Below are 18,397 nucleotides of genomic sequence, written 5' to 3'. Positions count from 1 at the left end.
AAGAAACGACACTCGAATTAATTTCATGTATTTTTTATTCATATTTAAACATATATAAAAAAGCATACTTCAGTTCAATTAGCTTAAAAAATTAAATATAAATTGTAGGGTATTTTGAATGGTGGGACACAGGGGGAGACGTGTGTTGTACAGTATATAGGGTATACAATAACTGATCTGTTAACTAAGTGAATACTTTTGCATTGCGATGGTCGATGGCATTAATGAATGTGCTGATCGTTCAATAAATAAATTTCGATTGCAAATGAATAGCGAATACTTGTTTCGATTATTATTCGAGTTGAATTTATGGTCGCGGGGTGTGTGTGTGGGGGGATGCGAATGACTTGGCTAATTGAGCCAAGTAAGATTAAGTAACGGCCAATAAGGTTAAAGTTAACTAGATTAGCTGCCTGAATCGTTAGGAACAATCAATTGCTAACTAGAATTACCTGATACAAAAACTAAAAAACTAAATTAATATTAAAATAAAAATTAAAAAGAATTACAAAACGGGAAATTATTCGATTTATATAGTATGAACATTAAAGTCTAAGCCGGCATTAGATTCTAGAGTTGAACTTGGACTACGTGCTAAAAATTATTCCACTTAATACTAAACTTATTCGTCTGTGCTATTTTCTCCGAATCTTCTTTTTTTTGTGTCTTTTTTTTTAAATGTTGTGATATATTCTTATGGTATTTTTCTTTGTTTCACGCATCTTCAATGGCATTTGATCTATCTAACTAACTAAGAATTTTGTGTGTCAATTCAATAGCCTTGTTTATGCAATCTTTAGTCTTGTTCCTTCTGCAAAGAGTCAAAGCAAACATAGGGAAGATCGTCAGTTAGTAAGAGCCGTAAGAATCGGAAGAGATAGAGATGGGGGACGAGGAGGAGATACTTACAAGTACGGGGTAGACGAAGGTATCAGCCGAGTCGCTGCCAGCGCGATTTTGCGCTATGCACTTGTAGTTGCCCATGTCCTCCCATTTGAGACTGGAGATCAACAGATCGCCAGTGGGCAGGATCTTAAAGTGTTCACCCTGCACGATCTCCTTGTCCTCATTGTTGCGCCAGGTGATCTTGGCGTGGGGGCGAGCGTGCACCTTGCACGGCAACATCACCACCGAACCCATCAGGTCCAGATGCGTCTTCTCCGTGTGGACAATGCGAGGAGCTTGATCGCCCTGATATTGTTTCTCCGCCCGTATCAAACCGCCCAGCCTCTGATCGCGACCCTGGTCCAATGGATGCACCGTGGTGCTGGCATAAAGCATCTTGGAGCCAGTGCGTCCGACACATGTGTAGATTCGGGACTCGCTCAGCATGTGATCGATTATGTGCACGGATCGAACACGCACAATTGCGGAGGGCGCATACTCAGACACCGTATTCGTTTCCAAGTTATCGATCTCGGAGAGTGGCAGTTGGCCGACGATCCATTCGACCTTGGGTACCTGGGAGCCCATGAACTCACAGACAATGGCAACGGTGGCGCCGGGAGCTTGATGCATTGTTGTCGGGGGCGTCTTGGTGAATTTCAGCCACTCATCCTCGAAGGGATTGCCACGATTGCGATGCTTGCTGGACGATGATGATGAGGACGAGGATTCCGGCTCGGTTTGAATGGAGTTATCCACCTCGTTGTTGTCGTCCAAATCGGCGCTCGACGATGGACGACTGTGGGCAACCGAAAGGCTCCCAAACAGCAGCAGCGCTATGGCGCACAGATTTAAATTCATTTTCTAAAAAAGAACAGAAAAGAAACGAGGCGGGTCTTAGTGATACGTTGTCGTCGTACGAGCGAATGAGCGATAGATAGATAGAGTGATATATGTAGGTTAATAAACCCACGATGACGAGCATTATCAATAGAGGCACAGTCGGCAGTCGGTCGGACGGACTGATGACTGCTGGACTGCTGTACTGCCGGACGCAGTCGCAACTTACGTCCGAATCGAAGGCCGTAAATCACAAACGCAATGTCAACGCTAGGAGGTCCGATTCTTATCGTTAGACTGTACTCCTCGACTATCTATTGCGAAATATGTTGGGAATATACTACGCATCCTATATAATCGACATGAGAGTGGGAGAGATATGGCAATCTTAAGTGGGCAACGGAAATTGATATTGATAGATAGATAGATCCTTTGATGGTAATTAGCAGATATTTGCCCCGAATTCAATAAACTGGTTGTTTTTTCTTTTCCGAATTTCACCATGCCACGCGGTTCACACCGAAATAGAACATTCGACACGAAAGAGACGGCAACAAGCAGTAAAAGATGGTGGAGAGAGAGAGACAGAGAGTGAGAGACGACGTGTGTGGGACGGAATGACGTCAGCAAACACCCACGCGACACCGGATCAAAGGCTAACCGGACGACAGCTCGAAAACGATTTCGAATTTTCTGCGAATTTCGAATTCGAATTACGAATTCGAACTCGAATGCCCGTCTAGACAGCTAGATTAGCGATTCAGCTATGCATAATTTCGTATGACAATTTGTACGTCAAATATTGCATCAGATTTTGAGTTTCATTTGTAGTTTTTTTTTTCTATTTCGATTCGCCCTTCGAAATGGGGTCTAATGCGATGAGGGGTTTTTTTCTGTTTTTGTGGTTCGGCGAATTCGTCTCAAGGTTGGAGATTTTGTTGAAACTGGAACTGGAACTCACCTTTTGATTTGATTTCTTTTTTCTCTTCCGGTAAAAAATGTTTGCGAATTTCGGCGTAACGGTTATCGGTCTCAATTGCCAGTAGTAGTCGATTGTTTCGAGAGCTAATCGACAGCTCTTTGTTATGTTATGAACGTGTTGAGCAGCTCTAAGTTGTGTGGCGATCTCGATTGCGCTTTCTGATTGAAATTGTTGAGCAGTATTTGTCTTAGCACTGACATAGGACCGGCGAGGGATGCCGTCTTGGTAGCCTGGCAGCTTAATTGAGGTGGAATCTTGGCAACTTCTTCGACTTGCTGGCTGCAACAATTGATTGCCAGTTTATGATCTGGTCGGTACCAATTGTATTGAATTTACGAGTTTGTTTCGTGGGTTATTCGACGTAGCGAATGTCAAGCTGACGGTTCATCGAATTGTCTGCACTCTCTAGCTGGATAATTCTGGAGATGATTTCCTGCTGCTTCTTTACTCGACCACGACTTCACTGCGACTTTTGACTCTTATGGTTGTTCTGGGCGCGACACTTTTTGGTATACGCACGGTTCATCGACATTACAAGTCAAGGTGTCTCAAATAAGCTTTGGCTTTTTTTTTGTATTTTACGCTTTGAAACTTTTCTGAGGGGGGAAGTGTATTCGATTTGAAATCGCGGTTTTTATTCGCACAGCGGGCTCAACGTCAGCGAGAGACTCTCAAAAAAAAGTTGTGTTCAACAGCTGAAAACTGTAACAGAACTGATTCGTCGTCGTTAGCTGTCTTCAATTTATATTGCTCCGCCGCAACGCGAGCAGTCGCAGTCACACTCTCACTCTTCCTCTGCCTCTTCCACTCTCTCTCTCTTTGTCACTCATTCTCTTACAGAGTCTGGCTCTCCCTTTCTCTCTGCCACTCTTGCGCACCCCGCTGTCCGCCATTCATTTTGCTGCTTCGCCAGCTCTCTCGGTCCCGTTCTCACTCACGCTGTTTGCTTCGTCTCTGCCTTCGTCTTGACCTCGGTCGCTGTTGCTGCTGCTGCAATTGCGCTGCTCGGATGAGCTCGGGTGCGAGTTCGTGTCGGCACAATTCTTAGCAGAGATCGTAGGATGCCATCACCACAAAAAAACACGCATGCATAGCCATCATCATACAACACTTAATATCCGGAGCAAGCGAATTCGAACTGGACCATCTCCACAGTGACTATCTCATCGCATCTAGCATCTGTCGATTGCAATACAATTCTCCAATTTAAGCTGCTCTTCGCAACTCGATACTAATCCATTAATCTATTAATCCAGTAATATATAATTTTGGGTGATCTGTACACAATCGAGTCGAGGTCGTTTCATAATATTCCGCCGCTTTTTATCTTTTGAGAATGCATATTTCTTATTTCTTTTATCATAGCTTCACAGTTCTACAGTTCGTTTGAAATTAATATTAAACATATTTTTTAATTTCCTCAGTTTGTTGTTTTGAATATGTTAAATTTTAATGTAGTACAGTTTCAGATAGAAAACTATACTATGATAGATAATAAATTAATCACGTTTTCCATTAGGTTTTCTCAATCTATCCCTTATCATTGAATTGAAGTTTTTCCATTCATAATTGTTCTATTCTCCAAACTTCAACTATTAAATTGGTATTTCCATGTTCTACATTTTTACTTTTTCATAAAACTTATTGTTAAAAGAATAAAGTTGTGAAGTTTTATCGCTTTCAAAGCAGGAAACCTTGTAATACATTTATTTAAGGAATAATATTGCAATTCCATAAGTGATTCCATGAGCATACAACTTACAAGTTTCCTTAATTTGTTGATGAACTTTTACAATTATTTTTTGCCATTTCAGATATAATGGCATTATTAAATTCTAATTGGTTTCCCTAAGCTTTCAAAGTGGATTTGCTAACAGGAAACTTTAGGAAGTTGTAATTTCAATTATTTAGGCATTCAACTAACGACTTTAAATGTCGTATTCGAAATTTTAGTATAGGAAGATAGATTTCCTTAGGACTTCGAGGTACAGTTGCGAGCTAGACTCAAGGCTCTTGAATCTTTCGAATGCGTATTGCGTTGACTTGTTGGCTTGACTCCGTTGACAACTGCAAGAATTCAAATATATGGCCAAGAGCTGCACTTGTGTTTAAGCTTCTTGCTTGCTTGTCTTTCGACCAGATTCGTACGTGAGTGGCGGCATGGCTTTAACATTTAGATGAAGCTAGTGAGGGTCTGCGACAGGGGCAGGGGCAAGGGAATCAAGAATCGGCTGAATGCAAGGTTCCATTAGTCCGCGACCACCAAGTCGTCGCTCCACACATACTCTTCTCTTCTCTGTGTCTCTGCTGTTCTCCCGTTCTCTCCTCAGTCATCGCTCTGCATGCTGTTGTTCATTGCAATCAAGTGAGTGCCAGTTTGTCTGCTGCGATCGCTCGGTTGAGGGCAGAAACAACACAGTGTGTAACGTTGATTGCTCGATCCGACTCGTGGACGCTGCGGAGCGTGTTTTGGAGGGTGTGGGGATCAGGAACAACGTGTGACAGTGGAACTGAGGGGAACTGAGGGGCAGCAAGGGAGCCGCCACAATGGCAGACAGACTGGCAGCAGTCACAGTCGCAGCCGCAGCCAATTCAAGAGATCGCGTGTTCGTTTTCCGCTGTGCTGCGGTTACGTGGACAGCGACTGTGGCGGGACGGTGGGAGAGGGGAGAAATGGCAGCAATTGCTGGCCGCTTGTAGCTGGTTGCCTGTTGCTGTTGCTGTCGCTTGTCGTTTGTTGCTTGTTGCTGGGCGGCAGCCAGATCTGAGATCGGGTCGCGAGTGTCGCGCGTTCTCTTTGCTGCCCGGGTTGGCTGGCTGTGACTAGTTTTTCTTTCTTTATTATCATTGACAGCCAACAACGAGATGCAATTCTACAAGTAATATATATTTATTGCTCGTTACACAAATCGAGTTGCTCCCTTCCCTCCCCTTCCCCTCTTCAGCGGCATATCAATTGATGGCATAAAAAATCGCACAGGTGCTGAATGACTCTTGTGTCTCGTGCCCGCCCTTAGACAACGCCGGCACATCTCAAAGGTAAGTAAGTTTTCGCCCCATCTCACCCTCTTCACCTCATCCCTTTCTAATCAGATGATAACGTAACGCAACGTAACGCTGACGTAAGAGGGACAAGTACATTTATGGCAATTAAGTCTACAAAGATCATCTTCGAGGTGGTGGTATTTCCTAGCGAAAGCAATTAAACTAATGTTCCGGAAGAGACAATTTGAAATCTGGATGCAGCTTAAGATAGGAGCAGATTGAGCTATAGATGTAAATACAGATAATTCATGAGTGTGACTCAAATTAAGCTATAGACAAGCTACAGTTGAAGATATCTCCATTTGCTAATCGCGTTAACGAGCCATACATATTCATTAGCATTGAGAGCCGTACCAGCCTTTTTGGCAGCACCGACTTATCGATCTCATTTGGGTCTATCGCATTTTGATTAATGCCCCCCAAGCTTATGATGTCAATTTCCTAGAAATCTGTGTGTGTGGGGCTCGAAGAAAGGTCGACATGATGGCATGATCGTGTCATTGTCTTCTGATCATACGATCATCGTAGCTTTTGTTTTATATTTTTCTTTTCTTTTTTTTTTTATTGGGTGTGGTAACAATTATTGCATCAGCTGAAAGGGGAGAGATGTACAAACTCTACACTCTACACTATACACTACTGCAGTAGAGCTAAATTGGCCCGCTTCAGCTAATGGCGATCACTCTCCACTTCTCGCTCTCTCTCTCTCTAGCTCTTTCTCGCCTTCTCTTTCTCTAGCTCGATCGCTTAGTTTGCACTTTTCTTGCTAATTAACGGCTTCAGTCGAGACAGTCGAGACCGGAAGGTGCGAGGAGGGAGGGTACAGATGCTAAAACGGCTCATTCAAAGTCAGCAAACAGACAGGGGGGACAGACATTGAGTTCGGGGAAACGATAGTGCAACATGCAACTGCCAAGACCAGTCACAAACACACACACAGACACCAGTTGTCATGCTGGCATGTGAATTGCAGGTTGTACGAATCATCAAATGTATGAGTGTGTGAGTGTTTGCTATATACACTATCCATTGCACTGCACCGGGTGACGACGTGAGAAAATTCATGTGCATGCCACAAATTGTGTGCCGTTTTCATGGAGTTTGGTTTTTCTTTTTTTTTCAAAGACTGACTTGACTTGTTCGCCTGGCAACAGCAAAAAAAAAAAAAAAGAATCGACCTCGACCTCAAAGACGTCGCGACATCGTGCAAAGAGCTCGTGTCTTTGAAGAACGAAAGAAAAAACCCGCTGCCTGGGAATTATAACGGAAGTACGAGTCGGCTCATTTCCACTGTATTCTGATCTATTCATTTAGAATGGATTCAACAGGTTTCAGCTTTGAGGTTAGAAACCGACTCCACACTCACTGCAGCCATGACAGACAAAGTAAGCAAGCAAGAGAGAGAAAAAGAGAGAGAGACAAATGTCTGAACTTGCAAGTGGATTTCCCTTTCAAAGCCTGTCACAAGCTATGATATATCTTCAATTCTACGAACATTACTACAAACAATCCAAACAATCGTATAACATATAAAAGTACTATAATCGCTATTGTGTTTGTATTGTGTGGAAGCAAAATGGAATGGAAAATTTATAAAACCACTGTATATTTTTTTTTTTGGAATTTCGGCTTGTGGAAATTTTTCGAGTGCTGGCCGAGAAATCGAAATGAATTTCAATTATCGCTAATTGTTTAGCTGTTAGCATTAACAGCACATATGGTACAATATAATACAATATAGTATTATCATGCATACTATATTGTATTATATTGAGTAACTAACTAACTAGCTAGTCTAGTATAGACTAGTCGCAGTTGCAGTCGCAGTCGGCGTCACACTTCCTCATCTGCTCATTCATATTCATATTGTATTCTAATTTATCAATTAACCTATGGAGTGTGCCCATGTTAACACATGCATACACGTTCTCTGTGTGTGTGTGTGCTTAGTGTGTAAGTGTTTGTAATCTGCTTTCCTTGCATTCTTGCATTGTGTGTGTTTTTTGTGTGTCTCTGGTTACCTTTTGTTCGTTGTGCAACAAGCAGAGCACCCAACACTAACACCAACAACGGGCTACAACAACAACAGCAATGTGACCATCGGCGACCACCACCGAAGTGAGTATCGACTCTAAACTCACTCGCCCAATTCAACGCTGCGATTGCATCAGCCATTTCAACTCTGTCGACGGCGACGGCGACGTCGACTGCAATTGAGCGGGCAAAAGGTAAAGCCGAGCATAACCCATAAGCCCTTGCCCTTGTCGCGCTCTTTTTCACCTCTCACTCTCTTTGCTATGCGTGCGTGCTTGTGTTTGTGTGTGTGAGTGTGTGCCGATGAGTCAGCGTTCGAGTTAATCACAGCTTGGCAGGTGGCATTACCATACACACACAGTTGTTGGAAGCGAGGTTATGCGTTCGTATTAGGTTAAAGAGTAGACGGGATTCACGTAGGCAAAAACGTTGGCTACGTCAGAGATGCTTCTAATAAAATCTTAATCCATGCCAATTAATTTGATTTATGGGAATTTCTTTGCCGTCTGCTTGAAATTTACGAGGAATTGCGACGCTTTTGAATATTGTGAACTACCCACACATATTGTGAATTGGGGTCCAAGCATGTGATCTCCATCTATAAAATAACAACTTGAGGGGGGGAGGCGAGAGGGTTGGACCAACAAATAAGAAAAACAAAACTGAAGATCCAATGACGTATGTAGATGTTTTCAACTTGGCGCTATTATCAACGCAAAAGTTCAATAGAGCTTGAATAACAATTATGAGCGATATTGAGCAAAAAATATAAAAAAGGGGGCTCGTTGCTTTACACACACACACATCGAGGACAGGGCCGTTGCTCACATTATAATCAAACGAACCAAATACCACACAATTAACAATTTCTCTTAATTGGCAGCATACACACATAGGCAAACACACACAAATTGTCCATATTGATACAAAACATGCATACATATTTTTATATCTATTTGTCTTTGTCTCCCATCCAGCAGCATAATGACAGCTTTGCCTCTAACTAAGCAATTGTATGTGCGTGTGTGTATTTGTGTATCGTGAGCAAGAGCAACGTCACAAGCTAATTCGCCGCACTTGTCGCCGCAGCCTCACCCTTTGCCCATTTCGCCGCTTGGGGGCTCGTCTCTCTCGGTGTCGCCGTTGGGCCAACGTCAGCAGAGGCAGCGACGCATAAGCTATTAACACACACACAAACTCGCGCACAGTCGCACACATAAACGAAGAGCGACGTATGCCTCCACTAAGCTCCAGTGCCGTTGATTGCTCTTATGATCGAATGAGCGCATTCGTGCCTCTCTTTCTCCCTCTCTCTCCCTATGACTGTCTCTGTCTCTCTTGATCGATGGCATGCAAATGCAAATGTCAAATGCAAAATGCAAAAGCGAATGCCGTTGATCCGCCAATCTACCCAGCACTTACCCCCTCAGCCGCGCTCAATCTCTCGCTCGCGCTGTCTCGCTTCCTCCCTCTCAAGTAACTGTGACGCATTTGAACTCGTCCAGTGCTCCGCTTTGCTAATTCCATAACTGTCTGTCGGTCCCTGTCTGTATATTTATGTGTGCGTGTGTACACTTGTACTCCATTGCGCTTTTCGCCTTCAATTTTTCATTTTGTTTAGGTTTTTTTGCACTCTTTTCATTAAATAAATTGCAATTTATTACAAAACGATCTGATTATTAATTGCTTTTGAATTGATTTCGCTGGTCCGACTCGTTTGCCGTACCGCCCGGATGCTCGGATGCGGGGCAGCGGGCAGAGCAGCGACTGCGTGACCAGCGCAACGTCAACGTCAGCAACAAGGCAGGCGTTACAGATTCTGTGCTCTCTGTGTGCATGTCTCGAGGCGCACGTAGTCCAGCATCCAATTCCAATTGGAGTTGAAAATGACACTAAATGGAGCTGTTTGAGTCACCCACCAATTATGCAGATAAGAGCGCGGCAATTTCAATTTCGCCATTGATTGAAATTCGCCTTAATCGGATGTTAAATGTTACGTGGAAATGCAAATTAATAACATCCAAAAAAATAAAAACAATCTGCAAAAGTTTGTTATTATTTCGAGACATTTCTGTATTCTGTTTTTGTCGTAGCCAGAGGGTCTTGTATTTGTTTATACATCGGAGCATAAAAGCATTTTTCTGTTTATCTGAAACCCCTGAGAATCTCCGTATTTTGAAGGAATTCTACACAAACACAAGTCTTTTTCCCACTCGAGCAGACTTTTCGGCGTCAATTTTTCAGACTTCAACTGTATCTCAATCTTTATATTATCCCATATTCTACTCAGAGATTTATAAATAAAATTTTAAATACAAAATGTTTTACTGTCAGTGTCAATTCGTGTCAGTTAATTATGCCCGGCGATAAGCTTTAGACGTCATGATTTTGTGAAGGCCTCGCTTTAGATTTTAATGGGTTATATTATATAAAAGTTGGTATATAATTACGATTAAAATGTGCAAATCACGATATTCTTCCAGACCCAATGGCAAGGCCTCAAACTACATTTATCAACTTTTCTCTACTGAAATCCAGATTTGTTGCCAAGTGATACCGTATTTTTTGTTTGTTATCATGATAATATAATATTATAATGCATATAAATAATTGTTCACCGAGTCTATTAGACTAGGGCAATGTGCAAAATTGTATTACGCCTAATATATAAAAACTTTAACGAAATCTTCGCTTTATAATAAACAAAAGTCAATTCAATATTAAGCTTATTTGATAGATCTGACACATTATGACGAAAAAAACCCTTTTTACGGTGTGTAATCTTTGGCAACGCAAATAAAGCCTTTAGCACTATTATCTGTCAATTTATAAATAGGTAGTATCAACGATGGTCCGAAAGTGTCGCGGACTTGAGGTGTCAGGTGTTTCTCTGGCTGACTCAGAGCCCAATCAATTACTGACTGATAGTCGCAATTATAATTAATTTACGTATGATAGGTACTCACATGATTTTACTAGTTATTATGTTAAAAGTAAGTACATACCTGCATTTTAATGTTATTATATGTTGCGGTTCCTTTTGATAGTCGCTGCACTTTAATTTTCACTGGAGCTTTTCACTTGAACGTGCACTTTCGCTGAGGGAAATACCGAATCGTTTACAACTTTCCTCAAATGTATTTTTTCTATTTGAACGTTCTTGATTTTTGCGTATTCTCTCTTATTCTCGTTCGATACGAGTGAGATGTGATGTGATGACTGTTGGCTAGTGTTGTTACTGTTACTGTGCGGCGAAAGGTTGAGCGTCCATGCTTTTTATATCGGCCGCCGAATTCAACAAGTGCCGCTTGCTGCTCGTCAAAGCGACAGCAAATTGGTCGCCGCCACTCGGCTTATTAACAGTTATGGCGTCTGTCTCTGTCTTCGTCTCCATCACATCTTCGTTCTTGTCATGCATTAGTATTGGTGTTAACATCGGGATGGATGTGCGTGTACTTACACCAATACGCTTTGTTATATTTGTATTTGTATTTGTAATGGTATTGGATTTGCTCTCGTCGTTTCATCGTCGTCTCCGCCATCGTGTGATGCTGCTTTCAAAGTGTGCGTGTGTGCTTGTGCGTAAGTGTGGGTGACGATTTGTTGCGCTGGCTCCTTTGATTGAAAAAATGAATGCAAATTTATTTTGATATCACATTTTTTTCATTAATATTCGCGTTGATATGCATTGTCGCTGCCCGAATGCGAATTGGCATATAATAAAATGGGTACGCATTTATTTAGATACATTTATTTAATCCATTTGTAACCTCAATCCATAATTCAAATACAGTTTTTTCTCGACATTAGCAGTTAATTCTATTTGCGAGCATTTACAAAAATTTGCACTAGACTGTGCAGCGATCAAGTGTTGATTCACAGCCGGTATCGAAAGTTATCGAATGTTCGGTGACTTGGTTCCAAGTAAAAGGTTATCATCTGATTAAATTAAATGTTGAATCACTTTATATTTCAAGCAATTGGTTAATAAATTGCAACTCATGCACTACATTCTAGAATTGCTGGTCACTCTAAGCATTTGTTGATGCACATTTATTTTACAAACGTTATCGGCGTCTATCGCACCCTCATCGTTCGTATTTTTCAACTAATCGATATAGGCAAAGGATCATTAGGCGTATCGAAAGCTTTCGATACCTGAAGTCCGAGTGAGTATTTCTCCTGATATATCGCTAGTGATATCGATATTGCTATGGCCTGTTCTTTGTTGTTATGCCTATGTATTCCTATTTGGGCTGTGTCCAGAAATTAGTGTTTGACTCTTGCGTTGACCCTTGTTAAGTTTCGGAGCATTTGAATTCGTTGAGCAGCAGCTGGAATGCTTTGGTTCGTTCAGCCTACGCGAGTTGCTGTGTTGCTGCTTCTGATTGTCCGAATTGAATAGCCAGCGAAATCTGCATTTCATTTGCGGCCCTCCACAAATCTCAAACGTAACCAGTTCCAGCTGGGGCGGTACTTCCGTTTCCACTGACTCTTCCCCCTCCCCGCACTTACAAGTAGGTAAGCTAGCTAAATGCAACTGCGGATCAATGGCTGCTGTGGACGTCACGCATTGCGTTGAGCAGCCCTGGGTTGCCAGGGCTGCGCTTTGGTGGCAGACCTGCTGTGACATTTGCATATGCCATACCCCCCGCGCGTGCCCCCGCCTCACAGTGTGTTGCAAATAAAGCTTAATTGATTCCGTGCCATAAATTGAAATGCACTCGTCGAAGACGAAGTTGAAGTTGAACCGTTAAATTCAAATGAGATTGCAACTGCAGTGTGCACTTTAAGTGCACTGCATGGCGAGGGGAGAGGGCTTGACATGTGCGATAATTGCCAAGCGAGCCAAGCACAGCAATCATCATCATAATGAGCTGCTAATCAATGTGCGGGGTCTTTGGGGTCACCACACACCCCAAGCGCTGCCTGGCAACAGACGCTGCCCTTAGACAAGAAAAGAGAAGAGAAGACGAGACAAGACAAGCCCCGCTGTGCCAGCCCGTTGTTGTTGTCATTGGTCTGAGCCCTTCAGCGCCCACACAGCATCCAATTTGGCCATCATGGAATCCGCAATAAGGCTTCATTTGAATTGCCAGCTTGTCTCCAAATGATAACCATGCCGCCTACGCCTGTTGCGCATGGAGTCCCTACGTTTTCGTTCGTTCGTTCGTTTTTTTTTTCGGCCTCGGCTCCTTGGGGTCCCATCATCAGTCATCATCAGCGGCCAATCAGTCAACAGCATGTCGTAATTAAATATACATAGTAAACAACAACGTGCAACAAAACTGATGCCACTTGTGGCATGTCCACGCACGTACTTCGCAAATTATTTATCAAATTGTTCGGAATTAATCCCAGCGCAAGTCATCAGAGCCGCGTTAAGCCTATTGACGGTTTTTTTTTCGTATTTTTAGAATTTCTATAGATCTTTGTTGATTCCCTCAATTTATTCCTTTGTTGACAATTTTGAAGCATACTTTTAGGGGCAGCTCATGCAGAGCACGCAGCTTGACTCGATGCGATGCGATGCGATGACTTGAGCTGAGCATCTCGAAGCAGAGTTTACACAAAGGCACATTGGCTATTTATAAACTAATCAAATTTGTTGCTTCCAGTGATTCGACTTTAAATTGCAACACACCAAATTGGCTATAAATCACCCAATTTTGATTTTGCGGTTTTAAGCTTGTGAAACTTGCCACAACATTGAGCTCCAAGATGCTTTCACAATTTTCTTTTTTTAACATAATAAAAAAACCCAGCTAAGCCGCAAATGTGCCATAAAAATTGGATGTAAGTATTAAGATGGTATCTGTTTTATTTATAGAAATAAATTTAATTAGAGCTCCATTAACATTTAACTATTTGCTAAACTATAAAAATTACACAGTACAGATATCTCACTTAAGTAAAATGGACAGATAACTTAATTTATAAAATATTGTACAATTTAAAAATAATATTTAGATAGTAAATAAAAATCGGGAAAAATTATATATTCAGATTCCTATATACCCAAAATCTTCTATCTGTTGATATGAAAGTTACTTAACTCAAGGTCGATTTTTTACTGACTTTATAATAATAAAATGTTGAATCGGAGCAAACAATAAATGTGCTTAAACCACATATTGACAGAACAAAAATAAAAATCGTATATACTTAGTTAATGATATATTTACATTTTTAAGTATTATTAAGTCATTGAAAACACCAGATATTTCCATAATAACCCATCTTGTTATTTTTCTCTACAAGTGCACCGCGACTAACCTTAATGTATGCACCATCATTGTAATAATTTTTGTTATTTTTTGAAATATTAAAATCGTAGATTAAAACTGTTTATTTTGATTTACCCAAATAAATACCATAAAACAATTTCTTTATAGTACATTAAATCTATAAACAGGTTTTCTGCAACCTCGGTATCTATACATAAGAAAAAACTTAAACTTATAAACGCACAAACTGTATTGCAAAACAAAATAATACCTTTAAATTTATTTATTAAATAAATTATATATATATATCGCTTAAATAAGCTATGCAAATGATAATAATTTCAATTTAATTCCGAAATTTTTCAATGTAAATTTACTTTATTTAACAAAGTGCACATATATATGCGCACGGTGCTGTAGGCTATCAAAACATATGCCTAAAGCTTACTAATTAGCGACTTTACCAAAGCTTTCATTCAACTGCTAAACGGAAAAGTAGCGGCTATCAAAAAGCTTCAACAAGCCAGCTGACGTACCCAAAAAGAAAAAAGTTTGTACTTCCACAAGTGATCAAACAAATTATTGAATCATGAATCTCGTGTTGTTCTCATTCAAAACAAAAAAAAAGTAGAAAACTGACTGAAAAATTAGAAATTTATTGTGAAAACTAACGATCCGATCCGGTGGTTCAAGAAGACGTCTGCGGTTCATTTTCACAGGGTGTATGCGATGGCATAACCAGATGGCAAAAGCTCTGCACGCGCTATCTCTATCTCGCCTGTTCGCCAGTCGTCAAAGAGACGTCGTTGCAGTAAGTGAGCCCGCTTATCGCTGAGCTTTCGCTTTCGCTTTGGCTTTGAGAATTGAGAATATATTCTAAAAGCACTCACAACAAGTTGTTGATCTGAGGCACAATGAACTGCTACAGTCGCCTAGCGCCGACCATTCGATGGAGCCGACTCCAACACCACACTCAACAGAGCATACTCAACGAGCGATACCCGGTCCGCCAGATATCCAGTACACAAGTACACTTCGATAGACATGAGTGAGTACAAGAACTAACACCCAAATCAATAATTTATAGCAATAGCATTAGCTTTTACTTGGTAACCCAAAACAGGTACCAAAGGCTGATTACTATTCCAGGAATCGACATAAACTCGCATATATATCTATAAAAACAAAATAAAACAAATACAATTAGCATGATTAGAGTCCGGGGAAATTAAGCACGTATACCACAAAAAAAAACAAAAGTGTATTTAACTATGGCATCAGCTTTTAATACCCCTTGAAAGTAGCTTACGAAAAGAGGTGTGACGACTTAGCGAGTTGAAAAATAAATAATTGCTGGCATTACACAAGAAGTGAAGGAAAAATGCATTCAGCAACAGCTGACTATGATTGTTCCCCTTTGTTTATACGAATTTGTACGTACAAATTATATTGCTTTTCCTAAGTACTGTACTTTTGCTGTGGGCAAAGACTCTAGTTAAGTCTTTAGCAAAATCTCTAAAAGGTATTTGTTTTGCAATTTAATGTTTATTTATTTTTAGCAATCAATGAAATCAAAATCTACTTAGTAGAGATTTTTATTGCAGACTGTGTGTTTTGTAGTGATTGCTTTTAGCAGAGAGTATTTTCTAGTCGATCACTCTGCACTTGCATTTTACATTTTGGTGTCAAATATAACATTTATCTATTGATCCGCATTTGAGCCGGATTGAAGATGCTCTCATCGATTACAGGCTAATAACTTTTTGATAAGTTTCACTTGTTCTATGTTTTATACGATTTTGCTTGGGATTTTCCGAATTTATCGATCTTAAATTGTTCAGTAGACTACTTGCATTGATTACAGGGTATTTTCTTATTAATTATACACTTTTGCTTGGGATTTTCCCAATTTATCGATCACAACTTGTTCAATGGACTACTCTCATTGATTACAGGGTATGTTCTTATTGTTAAGCTTAACATGTTCTATGTTTTATACGGGTTTGCTTAAGATTTATCGAATTTATCGATCTCAAATTGTTAAATGGACTGCTTGCATGATCACAGGGTATTTTCTTATTGATTAGTCGCACTTAATACACTTTTGCTTGTGATTTTACATATTTATCGATCTTAAATAGACTGCTCTCATTGATTACAGGGTATGTTCTTATTGCTAAGCTTAACATGTTTTATGTTTTTAACGGGTTTGCTTAAGATTTATCGAATTTATCGATCTCAAATTGTTTAATAGACTTCGAATTGTTTCTAATTGTTCATTTATCGATTTCAAATCGATAATAATGGAATATATACTTATAATACAATTTTATGAATCTATTAATCTTCACTCCAACATTCTTTCTCTCCCAGCTGTAAGGTGCTGGTGGTGGGCGGTGGTAGCGGTGGTTGTGCCTTGGCCGCCAAGCTATCAAATCGCCTGGGCAAAGGGCAAGTGATCGTTCTGGAACCAGCCGAAGTATGTTATCGCAGTTATCGAAGAGTTATTCCAGACTTATCGAAATTTTTTTTTCATGCAGAGACACTATTACCAGCCGATGTTCACATTGATTGGCGGTGGAATGAAGCGCTTGGAGCATTGCCATAAGCCAATGGCCGATGTATTGCCCAAAAAGGCAAAATGGATGCGTGAGGCTGCCTGCGAATTTGATCCCGATAACAATACGGTCAAAACATCCGGTGGCAATACCATCAAATATGATATGTTGTTAATTGCCACCGGACTCCAACTGAACTACGAAAAGGTGAATAAGGCGACTCCTCCAATCGAAGCCGATCCTATATTTTCTTTATATTCCTTTTTAGATACCCGGCTTGGAGAAGGCTCTATCTGTGCCCGATGGCAACGTCTGCTCAATTTACTCGCCGTTGTACGTGGAGCATGTCTTCGATTGCTTGCGTAAGATCAGCGGTGGCAATGCGATCTTCACTTTCCCCCATTGCCCTATCAAGTGCGCGGGCGCACCTCAAAAGATCGCCTATATAGCAGACCACTATTTCCGAAAGGTAAGCTCCTGATTTTACTGGTAGCGATATCTGCCGACTTTCTTCACACTCGAAATTTGCAAATTTATCATATGCAACAAAAATTAGATTTTGATAAAGGCTAAATTTTTATGTTGGGTTATTAATCAAAATTTTATTGGAGTAATAACATTAATAATCCCGTAATATAAAATGTTATTGTACTAAGATCTGAATTCCCAGAAATTATCGTATATGCAATATTGGGTTTAATCACATTTTCCTTACCTGTTTCTTTGTGTCAGGTTGGTAAACGGGATGACATCAGCATCACCTATAATACAGCTTTGCCAGTGCTTTTCGGTGTGAAGCACTATGCGGATGCGCTGTGGCCGATAATGAAGAAACGCAACATAACGGTAAACACTTGTCGTAACTTAATTGAGGTTAAACACGAACAGGACATTGCTGTCTTTGAGGACGTTAACAAACCCGGTGAATTATACGAGGAGAAGGTACATACACTGCTACAAAATCGCAATCAATCCATATTTATGAATATTTTATTTGTCTTTAGTACTCAATGTTGCATGCTGTGCCACCAATGAGTCCACCAGATGAATTGACGCGTTGCAAGCAGCTGGTGAATGACGATGGCTATGTGGATGTGGACAAGTTTACGCTGCAACACATCAAATACAAGAATGTGTTCGCCATTGGAGACAGCTCTTCGACACCTAATTCAAAAACAGCAGCAGCTGCAGGTAATTAAATTTATGCTGATTATATTGACTAATTAACTGAATGTTGAACTTGTTTTTTAAAGCCGCACAGTCACCGGTTGTTTTCGACAATATGATGGCCGTAATTGAGGGAAAACCCCTAACTGGTTCCTACGATGGCTACGCATCGTGTCCACTGGTCACCGGCTATCACACCTGCATGCTGGCTGAGTTTGATTATAATCTGACACCGCTGGAAACATTCCCGGTGGCCCAAAACAAGGAGCGATATTCAATGTTTATCATGAAAAAAGACTTTATGCCGTTGCTCTACTGGAAACTCATGTTGCCCGGCTATTGGAATGGCCCAGCTCTCATGCGTAATATGTTGTCTGTGTTCAAAAGCAAAAAACATAAGTAAGGTCATCCCCTCAAATTAGAATGGATCATCTGGTTTATCTCTTAATGTCCAACAGAATTTAAATTAACTAAAAATTTTTCAATCAAGATGTTTATTCGTATCATCTGTGAATTTCTCGCTAGTTTTACTTGTACACATAAATTGTCTACCAAAAAAATAAATGCTGTACAATTTGAATTATAACGACGTTTCAAGTTAACAGAACTATGTTATTTAGCATTAAGTGTTACATTGATATGGTTGCACTGTGATTGAC

At 40.6% G+C, this 18,397-nt stretch overlaps 3 protein-coding genes across 4 annotated transcripts; 1 reads left to right on the top strand and 2 right to left on the bottom strand.

The window, feature by feature from the left end:
• Positions 1 to 17: 17 nt before the first annotated feature.
• Positions 18 to 11,013, bottom strand: LOC117571618 (neural/ectodermal development factor IMP-L2). Its single transcript, XM_052005797.1, has 3 exons — positions 10,792 to 11,013; positions 910 to 1,749; positions 18 to 811 (listed from the first exon to the last, which is right to left on the bottom strand). The coding sequence occupies exons 1-3, from the start codon at positions 10,795 to 10,797 to the stop codon at positions 797 to 799; spliced, it is 861 nt and encodes a 286-aa protein (XP_051861757.1). The 5' UTR covers positions 10,798 to 11,013; the 3' UTR covers positions 18 to 796.
• LOC117571624 (uncharacterized) lies at positions 2,809 to 3,414 on the bottom strand. Its single transcript, XM_034253845.2, has one exon. It carries the CDS (start codon positions 2,905 to 2,907, stop codon positions 2,809 to 2,811), a length of 99 nt encoding a protein of 32 aa, XP_034109736.1. The 5' UTR covers positions 2,908 to 3,414.
• Positions 11,014 to 14,622: 3,609 nt separating the features above from the next.
• On the top strand, positions 14,623 to 18,318 carry LOC117571616 (sulfide:quinone oxidoreductase, mitochondrial). Of its 2 annotated transcripts, XM_034253838.2 has the most exons (8): positions 14,623 to 14,824; positions 14,897 to 15,061; positions 16,387 to 16,492; positions 16,554 to 16,778; positions 16,840 to 17,040; positions 17,304 to 17,513; positions 17,576 to 17,762; positions 17,825 to 18,318. In XM_034253838.2, exons 2-8 carry the CDS (start codon positions 14,928 to 14,930, stop codon positions 18,139 to 18,141), a joined length of 1,380 nt encoding a protein of 459 aa, XP_034109729.1. In that variant the 5' UTR covers positions 14,623 to 14,824; positions 14,897 to 14,927; the 3' UTR covers positions 18,142 to 18,318. The 2 variants fall into 2 exon arrangements, with proteins under 2 accessions (XP_034109729.1, XP_034109728.1); XM_034253837.2 differs by having other exon boundaries at positions 14,623 to 15,061.
• The last annotated feature ends 79 nt before the right edge of the window (positions 18,319 to 18,397 follow it).

The sequence above is a fragment of the Drosophila albomicans genome, chromosome 3 (genome assembly GCF_009650485.2).
Source record: "Drosophila albomicans strain 15112-1751.03 chromosome 3, ASM965048v2, whole genome shotgun sequence".
Lineage (NCBI taxonomy): Eukaryota > Metazoa > Arthropoda > Insecta > Diptera > Drosophilidae > Drosophila > Drosophila albomicans.
Note: the sequence above shows the minus strand (reverse complement) of the source record. Positions and strands in the feature narration are given on the sequence as shown.